Raw genomic sequence first — 15,092 nt, 5'->3', positions numbered from 1 at the left:
ATCTGTCTGTCAATACCTTACATCTAAAAATTTCTAAGACATCTTAGAAAAGGCTTTATCTTGATAATGGCAATGGTAGCAACCTTATAGCACTCTATCTAAGCAAAAGAAGACTCACATTTGTGTCATAATTCTGAATGGCGCTGTTTCTGAGTTGTCCTAATTTTCTTTTTAATTTGTAGAGATAAGGTTTTACCAGGCCACCAAGGACAGAACAGTCACAAACACAAGTGTATTACACTTATAACGTTACAGTAGTCAACAATATATGTATCTACATTCTGGCTCCATTTTCCGTAAACAAGCAAGGTGTGCAGATTATATGATTTTTAATCAGTCGTATCTTACTTGTTGATAGCACCGAGGACCACCGGATCCACCTCCCCCGTCCTCCCCAGATCATCTTCATTGAATGATGAGCCCGGTGGCATGTGTTGGTTGATGACGTCATTCACACGATTCCCTCCCACGTCGTTCTTATTGTCATTTCCCAGCTCATCACCGATGATGTTGACCGCAACCAAACCAACCTTTTGATAAAAAAAAAGAAAGGAGATGAAGGAGAAGGAAGAGGATGAAGAAGTGCATGAAGAAGAGGGAGACAATGGTGAAGGATAGGAAGAATACAAGGAAAGGAGGAAGAGCAAGAGGAAAAAAGGAAGATAAGGATAAAGAAAGGGAAGATGGAAAGGAAGGTGAGCAATAACAAGAACATGAAGTAGAAGAGGTAGAGCAAGACGAGGATGGGGGGGGGGGGTAAAGAGGAAGACAAAGAAGGAGATGAAGAAGATAAAGAAGAGAAGAAAAAGAAGAAGTAGAAGAATAAAAAGTAGAAGATAAAGAGAAATAGGAAGAACAGGGAGAGGAGGAGAAAAAGGATCAGGTAAAGGAGCAGATCAGGAGGAGGTAGATGACAAAGACAAACGATAGAGTCGAGAAATATGAGAAAGGAGAAGTAAAACGAGGAGAAAAATATATGTAAAATGCAGAAAATGGGAAGGATATAATAAAGGAGGCAGAAATGAAGGAAAAAGAAGGATATATTACGGGAATATACAACAAAAATAGGAGAGAGGGACAAAAACAATATGAAAATATTATTAAAAATTGTAAATAAGAGAGATATCTCTTCAGACAAGCAAAGAGATACACCACCCTCTCATAAAAGCCAAAAAGTATCCAATAAAAAGTATTATATCTCTTACTTAAGATTGTTGTATTGAGAGTGTACACAAGGAGAAAAGAAATAGTTTTACACGTAAAACGTTTGCCGATGACACTCGGGAGAATAGTACTATGTGATGTTCCTTCGATGCGAATAGTTTTAGCCAGAGTGTCATTGTATATTTGTATACTAGAACTCAACATACCTGATTATAGAGATTATGCTTGTTGACATGGTTCTTGTAGACTACTAATCGAAGGTACTTTCCGACGGCATCCACGTGTACCGACTTTAGCTCTCTTGCTTTGAAGCTAGTTTTGGCATTGTCAGACAGGGTGATGTACCTGTGAATAAAAAAAAATTACCCAGTATGAATTGTTTTGGGGTATCTATTTCTTATCTCTTGTACAAACAAAATAATCTTGGATGGAATTTCGAAATATGGCCTCATTCGCTAATAAGCCTAGGATATTTTGTTGTTGTTGTTCTGTATTTATGTGAAAGAGATACAGAAAGACCTGTTTATGAAAAGGTGTGAAAAACCATCTAATGGAAGTCAAAACAAAATCAGGGAGGTACTTTGAGTCTTACAAGTAATTTAGCATGAGTCAAGAAGATATTAAAAATAAACATTCTTTTTTCCTGCTAAAAGGAGTATCCAGATTTGGTAGAGAATAGGTACCCGTGCTCATCCAAGTACCCCAAAATTGAACCCTAGGCAGCATTATCCCAGTGTAATCCCTGGAGTTTAAATTCCACCCTGAAATAGCGTAAATGGTGTTTAGACCGGGCATGACATTAGCAGTGGCCCGGGGTAACAAAAAAATGTGAGTTGGGCAACCAAAATTCTTCGAAACCCACACTTGGTTGCCCGATTTGGCCATCAAATTGCTTTGCGGGCCACCAAAAAGATGAAACTGATGATTTTGGTGGACTGATCGGGCCACTAAGAAAAAAATTTACCCTTAAATTTCATACATGGCAAGATTAGGTAAGAATTTACCCAGTAATATAGTGTAAAAGTTGAGGGACAAGCAAAAAATAACCCATTTCATTTAAAAAATATCATATTAAGACTGAAAAACACCATTTTTCCGAAAACTTGAGTCAGAAATCATGCCAGTCCGAGTGGGAATATTTCACAAGAGAAAACATGAATAGAAGTGTTAGCGTGATATGACAGAAAGTAACCCTTTCTTAGAAAGAAAATGATCTAATATTGTCAGGGTCTTGAGTCTTTCAGAATTCATGACCAACACATCTGTTTGTGGCAAGATCTTAGAAATGACATGAGCTAAAAGAAGACGGGAGTTGGCACCAAAAAGGTAGAGATTACCCACTCTAGGCGACACCGCAATACTTACCCGTGTTAAGAAACTGGGACTCCACTCACGCGCATTTGGGCAGCCCTAGCTTAGAACTAAGCTTTCTTTCCGTAAAAAATCTTTATTCTTATGATTCAATAAACGTTAATGAATATATAATTACTCTTAAATCGGTACTCACCGGTTCTTTTCTTGAATTTTCTGCCAAATTCCCACGCTTCTGGCAACAATTCTGCCTACGATTCTGTCGCCATAGACAGCTGTTCATGCAACTCTATTTATAAATGGAGCGCCCCTTACGAGAGTTGTTAATGCCGCGGAGAAATCGTTAGGCATTTTGGCCTGTGATCAAGGCTTAGCTGTTCTATTTTTTTTTATATGTGTGAGATCGAAATCACAGCGAGTAAACACTCTTCCATATGGAAGAGTGTTTACTCGCTGTGATATGATCCCGATAGGGAGGCGCAACACCCCCACCCACATGGGCGCAAATCCCAGGGCCGGGGGACATGTACCCCTCACCCAAAATAGTAGGGGGCACATTATGAAATATCCCCCTACTATTTTTGGTCATTTCATTCAAAATCGAAATAAAACATTTGGAAGAGACGATCTTACTTTTGGGATGCCCCCCTTTTTTTGCTTGTTTGCTTGTCAAATTTCTTTTGGTTAAGATGACCTTCTTTAGGGGGTGATAAACCTTCTTTTTTTTGTTTGTTTGTTTGTTTGTCAAATTTTCCAGCCCCTGGTCCCCCTACCTTTGGGGAGAGATTTCCGCCCTTGCAAGTAGACATACTCTTGATATTGTTTGCGAATCTGCACGGGCGTCGGAGGCTGGGGGGTGAGGAAAAGCGGTGAGACGAGAACAAAAATAGAAGCGGAAAAGAGGACAGAAAAAAGTGAAAGAAAGAAAAATTAATGGAAAATAAAAGGGAAGAGAAAATAGGGAGAAATGTGATGGGTAAAAAAAATTGGGGAAAGAAGACAGAAAAAAGTGAACGAAAGAAAAATTAATGGAAAATAAAAGGGAGGAGAAAATAGGGAGAAATGTGATGGGTTACGTCGAGATTTATGTGCCCGTGCAAAAAGAAATGAGCAGAGGTTGAGATGTTGTCCGTTTGGGCAAATGCCTAGCCTGTCTGTTTCTCGGACTGGCGCCCGTGTTGCAAAAATTATTACCGTAAGCTGATGGAATCACTGCTTCATACCGACAGTGACAGGATTTAGCGGTTGTAGGTATAAATCGCGCTCTAACACTCTAAAACTGTGTTCTTTATCAAAAAGCTGTCCTTCATATTCATTTTCGCAAAAGAATATAAAGTTAATTTAAATCATTGTCTGTAGTTATCCTGTTTATGTTTAAAATACTTAGAAATTGGGTTAGGTTATAAGGTTACCAAATTATCAGGGCAGAAAATATATATTTCTTCTGATTTTGCGCGTCGAGCTGGCATTATTTCATCTGTGAGATTATGTTTTTGATGACATTCATTGTGTTCACAGCAATAATTATTAAACATTGCGCACGCGCCGTGCGCTGAATGAATTATGTAGATCAGTGAATAACTTACCGCTACACACGAGCAGTTGCATAATATATACAGAGCAACTGCCCATGTTTAATGGTCCATAATATACCGACTTTTTTCTTTTTTGGAAAGAGTATGAAGTTATCTACTGATATACTGAATGTACAATAAAAGTCATTATCATGTATTTCTTGACATTTCATTTACTTTTTTTCCCATCCCATAGCTGCTCGGATAGACCTACGCCGTCACAAATAACAAAACAAAATCTCACTTTTTTTCTTTTTTGGTGGGGGATGGATTTTCCACTGGATACGCAACGGTACAATTTTTCAAATTATTTTTTTCTGCTATTTTCATAATAAACTTTAAATGATTTCGCCTGTGCACTATTATTTTTTTTAAGACAACTTAACAAAATTACATCTCGTCATCATCATCATAGCATCGTCACCAACTTCATTCTCATCTTCATCACCACTACCACCATCATTATCATTATCATCATCATCACCGCCACCATCACCACCACTATCATCTTCACCAAGATAATTTTCATCATCATCATCATTGCCATCATCGTCTTTCTTTTTTTCTTATTTTTTCCCCTTCCCTTCTTTTTTTCCTTTCTATTTTCCTCCTTTTTTTAGAGGGGCATACCACCACGCCCCCTCACTGGATATCGGCCTCTAAATATGTTTGTTGTTGTATATAAGTTGGCGGATGCCTCATGAAATGAAATAAGAGAAAATAAGGAAAAGGAAACTAAGAAGAAAAAAAACAAGAAATGAGGAGAAGAAAAAAGAAAGCCAAACAAACAAGAAAAAACAATATCAAAATTTTGTTGTAAAGTCTTCTACGTCAGTTTAATAATTATGTTTTCAGTGAAATGAGAACATAAAAGAATTGAAACAAGTAAGAAGGGCTATACATCGTAGCAAAGAAATAGAGGGAAGCTCCGAGACAATAAAAAGGGTGAGAAAAAGAAGACTTTGAAAACCTCACAACACGTACGAACATAATAAAAAAACTGGAATAAGCAAGGTCAAGTAGCTGAGGGACCCTCCCCCTATCTCTCTATTTATTTATCTATCAAACTCGCATATACAAGAACTTCTTACTAATCAAAATATTGCGAGCAAAAAGCACGAGCTGACATTTTTTTTTAAATATTCAAAACTTATAGAGAGACGCATTTTAAACATTATTCATGAAACTTATTAATCATTCATTTCCAATCATTCGATTGCGACAAATGATCTGAGAATTTAGTGTTTTTAGGAATTCATTAAAAGCATAAAGTTGTATCTCAACATTAAAATATTGCAGGCGCAACGCATGAGCTAAAGCTTTATACAAAGATTTTAAAAAATGACATTTTAAGTATTTTTGGTAATCACGAAAAAGATTGATATTTCATGAAAGAAAGCTCAAATCCCGAGGAGGAATATTTTTATGAATTGACTTTAAAAGCCGGGGGCCACTTCCATTCACGAGTGGATACCATGCGCGATCATGGGGTCTCAAAAAGCACCCTAAACACGTAATTTCCTGATTCTGAAAATGCACCCCTTAACAAGTATTGACGTGTACCGTACCCTTGACAAGAATTGGAAACAAAACGATACTCTTTAAATATTCCCTGAAATGCACAAGTACAGGAATGTTTATTGTTACGGGTCCTTCGGTCTTCGGCTTTTTTACCTTTAATTGGCTTAGTACGACCCCACCTAGCTTCTACACCTTGCGCAAATTGGACTCTAAACACGAGGTGTTGGGGAAAACAAGGACATCCTTTATAAAACATTTTAATCTTGTTTTATCATCCCCTCAAATTCGACCCTAAACACGTAATTTTCCTAGCGAAATAGATATACCCCTTTTCCATTATTTTTGTGTTTTTGACACCCTTATCACGTTACGTACGTAACGTGCCCTATAGTGAAAAAGATTTTTTTTTTGGTCGCGCATATGGTATCCACTCATGTAAGTGGCCCCCGGGCTTAAAAAACTGTGGAAGCCCCATTTAATATTTGATTATGGGATTATAAGTCGAATAAATAAAAGCTGAAAAAATAAAGTATTTTGTGTTCCTCTATCATAATTCTCTTTCTCTTTAACACTAGTTCCCTTTTTTTTTTTTTGGGGGGGGGGGTATTTTGGTTAAAAAAGCTAGGAGAGAAAAAAAAAATCATAATTTCTGGCTATAGTCGTTGAAGTGGTAGGGACACCCCCCCCCCCCCGTTGTTATGCATTACGCCAATATGGGACCAAATGATCCTTCATGTCCGGCGCGAAACTTATGCAATAAATTAAACTTTATTTTTTGAAAAATTTAAAGCTTGCGCTGTTAACTCCAATCGCTTTCACCTGAATTTGCGATGAATGCTAGCGTTATGAAATATATCATTATCAACGTCTGGCGAAAAGAATAACCAACCGATCACCTGACGAGAAAGCGTATCACGTGATCTGCATAACAGCTTCGATCGCGAGTCAGAAGTGAAGAGCAACTGCCAAGAAAATCAGGAAAAAGTCGTCAAAATGTAAGTTTCCCTTAATATCTTTCATTTTATTTTTGTTGCTTACAATGAATTTACGATCCTTAATTATAATATTGGCCAAAAAAAGAAATAGAGAGCGTACTTGTGAAATAATATCGAAATATCCTGTACTCAAAGATTTCTAACCCCGCAATTCCACTGATGTCGCCTATGAGGTCCATACATGTAATGTTTGGACCTCATTGGTACTAGGAAGGTGGAGATTACCAGGGATACTGAAAAATACAATTTGAATTTCTTACCCTAATCGTTTATATCTTTGTCCACTTAGACTGGTGATGTGATCAGGAGGCAGGCTTCCAACATAAAACTCAATTTTAGTTGCTGTGTGTCAAGAACAATGAATGAAATTCATTAATAATAAAAAAATACTGTTTAAAATTGAGATAGAATTATGATTTGGCATAATGTATAGATGTTTAGCCGCATGCTCCTCATCCTACTACTTCTCTTCAACCTCTTTCTCCTTCCTCTTCTTCGTTTCTAATTTTCTTATGATTTTCTTCTCCTCCCCCTCCACGTTCTTCCCTCACTGTTTTTCCTTCTAAAGTTCAGTTTCCCTGCAAACTATTTGGCAAGCCTTTTGCCTACTCAATACACATAAGGGTCAGGTGGTAATTGTCCAAAGAATATTGTAAGCACTACATTACATAATTCTAATTACTTCTCCCATTTAAAAAACTACCTGTACTTTTATCAATTTCAATCAACTCACGTATGAGGAACTGATGGGCCAAGAGTTGTAGCTTTCTAATCCTGGTCTTGTCCGGCATCCGCAGCACGATCTCCTGCGGGTAGAGGCAGAAGCGTCCCCCGACCCACCCCTTGACCAGCGGGTTGTGTATCTCCAGCTCTTTGCAGTTGAAACCCTCATCCGTACTGCTTGCATAGATCACGCTAAAAGGAATCTTATGAGGCATTTCACCTCGATGCAGTCTGATTCACTTTATATGTCTGTTCGCACCAGAATTTAAATGTCGTTCCACTCTAACAAAAATATGAACAGCTACATGTATGTCCTATTCATGATGACTCACATGATCCCCGAGTGAACATTCAATGTAGGTGTAATGACTATCATCTAGAGACTTCACATTGAATGCAAGACTTTAATGTTGCAGAATACAAGAGACTGTGTTTTAATTTGTATGCGATGGTATATGAAGAGATCTGCTCTCAATGAAGATTCAGCGGCAAACGAAGGAGGCTAGATCTGCACAGGGAGATTTAAACAAAATGAAAACAAAGGTAGACCTACTATTATTTCAAAGGTAATATGCCACAGTTTATGTGAAAAGCATCAGCTAGAGCCCCCAAATATCCGCATAAATCTATCTTTTTCATTCCTCAGAATTATATACACAGCATAATCTCATTTTGGAAAATGGATACCAAGAAGCCTTATTTGACAAGCTTTTATTCATCAGCAACGTTAGTGATTTTCACTGCTACATATTTAGGGACAGTGATTTTCCACGATCAAAATACACAGAATAGCAACAGAAATTACTCCAAAATAACAACAAAATGAGAATATTAAATGGCCACAAAACCCCAGAAAACACGATCTCACTTCGCTACAATCATGACAATTCAAACATCGTGATTGCTCTCGACATCAGCACACTCGATAGTACCCCGCGATCGTACCCGGCCGGCTGGATTGAGCTTCACATCGCTTCAGATCGCTCAACTGCATGGTCATGTGTTGCTGCCCTCTACGTTTGAAGATGTAACAGCACGATATCGTGGTCTTAAAATCCAAGATGGCGGATTGGCGAAAGTCGTTGACTGATGATAACGATGTCCAAAAAAAAACCCTAATTATCGATGAAATTTAATTTCACCATAAAATAATGCTAATTATGTGAAAGGTGAGGATGTACATGTATGCATGCTAAATCAGTTAAAAAAATCATTAAATACACCAGCATAGATCCGATTAGAACAGATTCTATTGTGTTGTTGGTACAGTAGCAGATACAAATTTTGGCCAGTGCGAGTGTATGCGCTTTGATTTTGCTATTCAATGTGTTAAAACGGAATTGTCACTTTTCCGTGTGTACAACGTCTATGGGAAAACAGAATTTCCGTTTTCTGACGTGCTGAAACGGAATTTGAGATTTTCTGAAACGGAAAAGGCAATTTTTTTAAACGGAAAATCACTGTCCCTACATATTCCTTTAGTTTATTACCATTCTGAATTCCCATAATTACAGCCAAGACTCATTCATGGCTTATATATTAAAGCAAATTTGAGAATATGGTCTTAGAATCATTGTATCAGAAATAAACATATGCAATTATCATAAGCGCTGTCATCTTCCAAATTAAAAAAGATTGTATCGAGGAACAACATTTGTCCACTGCTCACATTAATGTTCTACATGTACAGTCACTTCGAGTGTCTAGGGATGATAGTAAAATGTCAGAAATGAAGTAACAAACTGATGAATATATTCCCATTTAAGTTCTCTTTTTTAAACTAATCTACGCCTAATTTTTTCTTGCGTGTTGCTTTAAAATAATTTTGACAAGGATATACACCAAATTACCCAAATTTAAATTTGAGCAATCTTTCCATTAAATACGGCTCATAAAAATGTGACAATTGTCTGCCATTTTTGCGCCATTTTTTTATGTAGAAAGTGGTCACTTGTCCCCCCATCTCAAAATAAACGAAAAGTTCTCTCCTTCTACCCCAGTCTCGATCGGCCATTTTGTTATGATTCATAACAAAAATGGCCGATCGAGACGGGGTAGGAGAGAACTTTTCATTTTTTTGAGGTTCCAGTTTGTGCCCAGATGTCAGGAAACTGCCACTCGTTAGACCTTCATCCATATAATCGTGGTAAGTGCTTGATTTCTGTTTTAATTATTTATTTGGAGAATTATTTTGATCATACTTCACGCTAGTCTCGTGAGTATGGTCAATTACACGGTAAGGTCCTGGGCTCCCGCCCGCTACGCGGGCAGGAAGCCAGGAGTTCCCTGGGTTACAGCTGGGCAGACAGCTGGCAATGGCAGCCATCTGTTTTGAGGAATTTAATTTTTTTTATTTGTTTGAATTCTCCTCGTACACAGATAGCTCAAGATCATACATACAGCCGCCATAAACTTAAACTTTAAAGCCAAAGGCATTTTAGGGGTCAATGCAAAGCCACGGGGCTCATCGGTTTTTGTCTTGGCCATGCGTTTTAAGTTGGGCCCGCAAATAGGTGGTATCGTTACATTTGCACGACAAGCACAGAAATAATTAATGGTATAAAACTTGAAATACATGTGCTACATGGGTATATTTGGTATCATATTAAAGGGAATCTTTATACCAATTACTTAAAAGAAAAAGAAATACTTGAGATTACTTCGTTTACCAGTAATTAGCAGTTATGTAACATCGATTGGCCATTTTTGCATGGTGGTAGACGAGGGGAGCATGACGAGGGGAGCATAAATTTTCATTTCATTAAGAAACTAAATGTGTAACATCACAGTACCTAAAATATGTAATAGTTTTGGAGCTCACTAGCTTATTCTTCAGTCATAAGTGGGTCAAATTTGAACTTTTAAGTTTAAAGGGTACCTAATTAAGCTAATTAGTATAATTAATTGATGTAAAACATGAAATTAACATGATTGAAATTGTGACTGTCTGATGTATAGGAAATGAGGAGAGATAAATACAGTTGTGGGTTACACCTTGAATAAAATTTAGAAGCTGCATAAATTTCAAAAAGAAAAGCACAAACTAATTAAAGGCTTCAGAGATAAATCAATCTATTGTTTTAATAATCATGACCTCATGGTTTCAATATCGACAGCGTAGACCGATAGTGATAACTTTGTGTCAGAATCTTCAGATTACTCTGGTATCATAATAGATACAAATACACCTTTTATGCAATTTTAATTAATGAAAACTTGTTTGCTGCAATAAAGTCCTCATCTGATTCTATTTACTCTTTTCTTAATGTTACATCACACTGCTTCTATAAATCAGTAAATGACACATATTTGGCTGGCACAAAAGTGTTCAGAGAATATTTTTCCAAATTATAAAAAAATCTAAACAAAAAACTACTTGAGAATGAAACTGGTACAAAGATTAGAGGCAAATGTACCCATAGAAATATGTTCTGTGCATTGACATTCAATTGACCCAGTACCAAGAGACCATGTCCTGCAGAATGTTGAGCAAGAGGCACTCACACAACATGCGAGGTTAGTAATACTAACCTCGCACAACGCATGTGGTTTCATAGTGGACTTTGACGTTTTCATTCATCACACGAATGTGAGGGAATGAAAAACGCCAAACATTTGAGTATTTCTCCACTAATGGAAATTTGTTTTTATGATTTAATTTTTTTTTAATGAATTGGAAATTATTTATAAAAGTGTTTTTATCGCTTACCTCCAAGTCTCAACCAGGATACTCCGTTCGATCCGTCCTTAATACTGCGGTGGAAAGTACGCAAACAACAATCGAAAAAGCAATTTTTCGTATCGAACATTCTCAATTCAAGTCGTCAGCGCATAATAGGAAATTGTACCAAAAATCAACAGGTTGCATCTCATGTATATACTTATTGGTAAAGTACGCCATCTTTTGACAAGATGATGATGAAAGTGGATTGAACGAGCAAGAAAATAATGCTGATCACCTAGAATGCAGCTAGCTTGCAACACCGTAAACAAAGGTACCAAACTTGGTTCTTAAGTGCCTACCGACTTTGAAATAATATTGCGCGCCCTCTTTAGGCAAAAGTTGATATCAACGCTGATCAAGAGGCATCTACGTGAAGATCACGAAAAATGCTCTTATTTTATTAAAAACAACACCAAACAGAATTCAACAAACGATCCATATGGTTCGGTAAGTGTCATAGAATAAATATAATGCTTAGCTACGATGTAAAGTCACTTATTTTAGTAAAAAGGGTGTGAAAGATTCGCGTGCACCAGGTGCATATGAATCCTTCACACACGAGACGATTTGAAACCATGAGTGAGCAAGAGGGTATATTTAAAATAAAACACCCTAAAATAACATAAAGTATTTTTGCCAAGTGTCTGGATTTATTTATAACTTGTCAGTTGTTTTTGTTGACACTAATTTTAAATAAGCTTAAGCAGTAATGAGAACTTTTCATTGTGCATTCACATTTTCCCTATATTTGTTAAACCTGACTCTCAGTTGTCAACCTGTGGTCCACCGGTCTTTGAGCCAAGAGGTGACAAATCCCACAATTTGAGTCAATTGAAATAATTTTTTATTCATAATAACCACAGTAAATATATTATAATATACTGGTTAGTGTTTGCAAGTGTATTTATGCAACTAAAGGCAAGACTAATTAATGTTTTAGGGGTAAATCAAGCATTGATACATATTTACCCGCAAAAATTGTGATGTGAAATTTGGTCTTAAAAGATTATTGCGCCCAGTTATTTTGGTAGAGTTATCCCCAACAAGTTACATATCACTGGAAAGGTCTCACTCTAAAGAATTGAAATATGCATGTTATTTCCCTATAGGGTGTAAAATTTATCCGATTCTCAGATTTATTGGGAAGTATGTTTTTTTCAGTTTTCCACATATTTTGACCTTTAACTTTTTATGAAATTACCCTATGCCTTTTCTGATTGCATTTTTTAATTCCTCAGACAATTTCCTTTCAGAATATATATACTTTTATGGGTAAAGGATGTCAAACATAAGAAAAAAATACAACTGTATAAAATGGTGCGATTTTCGAAGAAAATTTGAGACCGAAATGGGCCCAACTCAAAACGCATGGCCTCTTAAAAAATAAAAATTAAAGAACTGGACCAAAAATATAAAGATTATTATTCCACTTTGACCTGGTAGTAGGTGAGCCAAACTAAATTTTTAATAATTCCAGCCCTAGATTTATTGTTTCTAGATCTTAAACTTCATCGTCTCACAGTCACACAAACGCGTTCGGCCAACACAAACGGTTCGCCAGCAGCAGGTCGCTACGCCGCCGCACCGGGGTCTCGCGTCATCAGCGACATGGATGCACGACCGAGCCCGAGCGGCTGCTGAGAACCATCCAACTTCTTCAGAAATGCAACTTATATCAATTTTCAAACATGAACTTATTATAAATATTTAAACAAAGGCACTTCTGTATCAATCAATCATAATCAAATTCACAATCTTACTTATATTCCATCAAAATGTCATTACATCCAAGCGTCAGATCACTAGCAACTAGATCAATCAGCGTACCGTTTCCAATGGTATTTCAATATTGCCAATCGGTAAGATTTTTTCTATTTAACAATTTTTTTATTTCTAATTATAAAAATATGTTTTTGACCATCAAATATAATTAATTTAGTGATTTATATTATTTTTAAATATATTGAAAAGTAAAATACATTAAAAAAATAATTTACCTTTATGAGACACCTCACTTCGGCAATCAGATCGCACTTTGTCACGTCCGTAAAGTATGTATATCAGAGTGGGCTACGCTCATAGAGATGTATACTAATCCAACTCTATCAGACCATTGATCAGACACATCATCGTGATTAATAGAGATGTAGGCCTATTACTAAGTTTGCTATCTCAATAGGCCTATGATGTAAATATGTCTCTCTTAGAGGACATTTAAGGGGGGGTCCGGGAGGAAAATATTCATGTCTAAATAGATTCACAGAGCAAACTGCAAATACTGCTGAAAATTTCATCAAATCGGATAACAAATAGCGAAGTTATTGAATTTTAAAGTTTACGCTGTAAAAACACTGCTTAAAATTTTAAGCCTGTCATTAACAACTACTGTTTAAACTTTTGAAACAAATGTTTAGACTTTTTAAACAACTGTTTAAAATTAAAAAAGTTGTTTAAAAAGTTTAAACAATCACGAAACAGTGCAACCTGTTGTTAGAGTGATATATAAGCTTAAACAACGTGCTATTTTTTTTAAAAGTTTGTTTACTGTGTATGATTATTTTGTTAAAACAGTCATATGCACATCTTCATGAATATTCATTAGGTAGGCTGATGTCATAGCCCTACTTGAAACCATTTCATTTTTTTCATATAGATGTGTAAATGATGTGTCTCATAGTTGTCAATCCAATTGTTTTAGTTCTTGGTAGAATTTTTTTGAATAAACCCAATTAAAACACAAGTGGGGATATGACATCATCAGCTAATTCATGAAGATATGCCTAGAACTGTTTCACCGCGGAATAATGAAAATCTTTAAACTTCAATAACTTTGTTATTTGATATCCAATTTTGATCAAATTTTCAGCATTTTGCTATGTAAATTTTACTCTATTTATTGAGATATAAATATCTCCAGCCTGGACCATCCCTTTAGGCCCCGTCTTAACAGACACCTTTTTTATTGCCATACTCCCGACAAAGGCAGGAAGAACAAATCACCCCTTCCTATATATATAGATCTAGATGAGGCTTGTAACGTATCGACTGTTCATGAGACATAATTATATACTAGTCTCTTGATTCAATTCGATTTCACTTATGTTAACAAAAATGAGAAGGAAGATGCATGCCTGCATGCCTACAGGAGGTGTGTGTGTGTGGGGGGGCGGGACCTCGATTAAGGTGAATGTTTTCTCATTTGAATAAAAGCGGTGATGTGAAGAGTAATCTGATCTAAAATTTACAACTGCCCCCTCCCGCCTCTCCTGGGGTGTCCCCTATAAATACATATGAATTTCATGGGGGGGGGGTACCCCTTGCATATACGCAACCCTTGTTTCAGGGACTCTATCTGATTTACAATTTAAAAGTTTCTATCAATGGTGGTACCTGCATGGCCGGGGGGGGGGGTGGGATTTGCCCCTATCAGGGGCGATCATTCCCCACATTTGCAAACCGCCCAACCGATTGTTTTTAAGACTGAAGAACTTCAGAGGTGTATAGTTAATGTACTTCTAGTGTATGTTGTCCCCACTTGCCCCCTCCTCCTAGTTAAAAACGATTCTGGTGCCGCCTCTGGGCTCTATGACTCTATGACACGATCAATCTTCACCAAGAGTATTTCAAGAATGCTACCCTCTTCGACAGAAACCTCCCTTGCTACCGCCCCCTCCCATTATTTCCATCATGCCCCCCCCCGCCATAAAAAAGACACTCGGTCCTTTCATTTAAAATATAGGCATCCTGCTTTTATTTAATTGTAATTATGGGGCATATTTCAATTAATAAGTATAACAGAAGAATTAACACTAACCCCCAAAATATGGTGCAGCTGCTCGTAGGCCTATCTGATAGCCCAAGTAAAGGTAATGTTTAACTTTGTGAATAGCCAATTTAAAAAATTCTTAAACCAAGATGAAACATGTGTACAAGTGCATGTATTAGAACTAAAAACCCTGAAACCAACCATTATTGAGAATGAAATGCTAAAACTACAAGGCAAACCCCGATTTTGTAAATAGGCGTCTTATAGACGCCTAAATAGCGCACATAAGTGTATGGGATGAAATTAAGATGGTG

At 36.8% G+C, this 15,092-nt stretch overlaps 1 protein-coding gene across 2 annotated transcripts in view; it reads right to left on the bottom strand.

Moving 5' to 3' along the window:
- The window catches only part of LOC121427510 (centrosomal protein of 104 kDa-like), a 34,151-nt gene extending 21,291 nt beyond the window's left edge, over positions 1 to 12,860 (bottom strand). For both annotated transcript variants that reach the window (XM_041623941.1, XM_041623942.1), the window contains exons 1-5: positions 12,773 to 12,860; positions 7,299 to 7,796; positions 6,826 to 6,907; positions 1,371 to 1,509; positions 349 to 530 (exon numbers count right to left, since the gene is read on the bottom strand). In XM_041623941.1, coding sequence (XP_041479875.1) covers positions 349 to 530; positions 1,371 to 1,509; positions 6,826 to 6,907; positions 7,299 to 7,503 — 608 coding nt within the window. In that variant the 5' untranslated portion in view covers positions 7,504 to 7,796; positions 12,773 to 12,860. The remainder of the gene's footprint in view (positions 1 to 348; positions 531 to 1,370; positions 1,510 to 6,825; positions 6,908 to 7,298; positions 7,797 to 12,772) is intronic.
- Positions 12,861 to 15,092: the final 2,232 nt, after the last annotated feature.

This window comes from Lytechinus variegatus, chromosome 14, assembly GCF_018143015.1.
Source record: "Lytechinus variegatus isolate NC3 chromosome 14, Lvar_3.0, whole genome shotgun sequence".
NCBI lineage: Eukaryota > Metazoa > Echinodermata > Echinoidea > Temnopleuroida > Toxopneustidae > Lytechinus > Lytechinus variegatus.
This window is presented reverse-complemented; position numbering and strand designations above follow the sequence as displayed.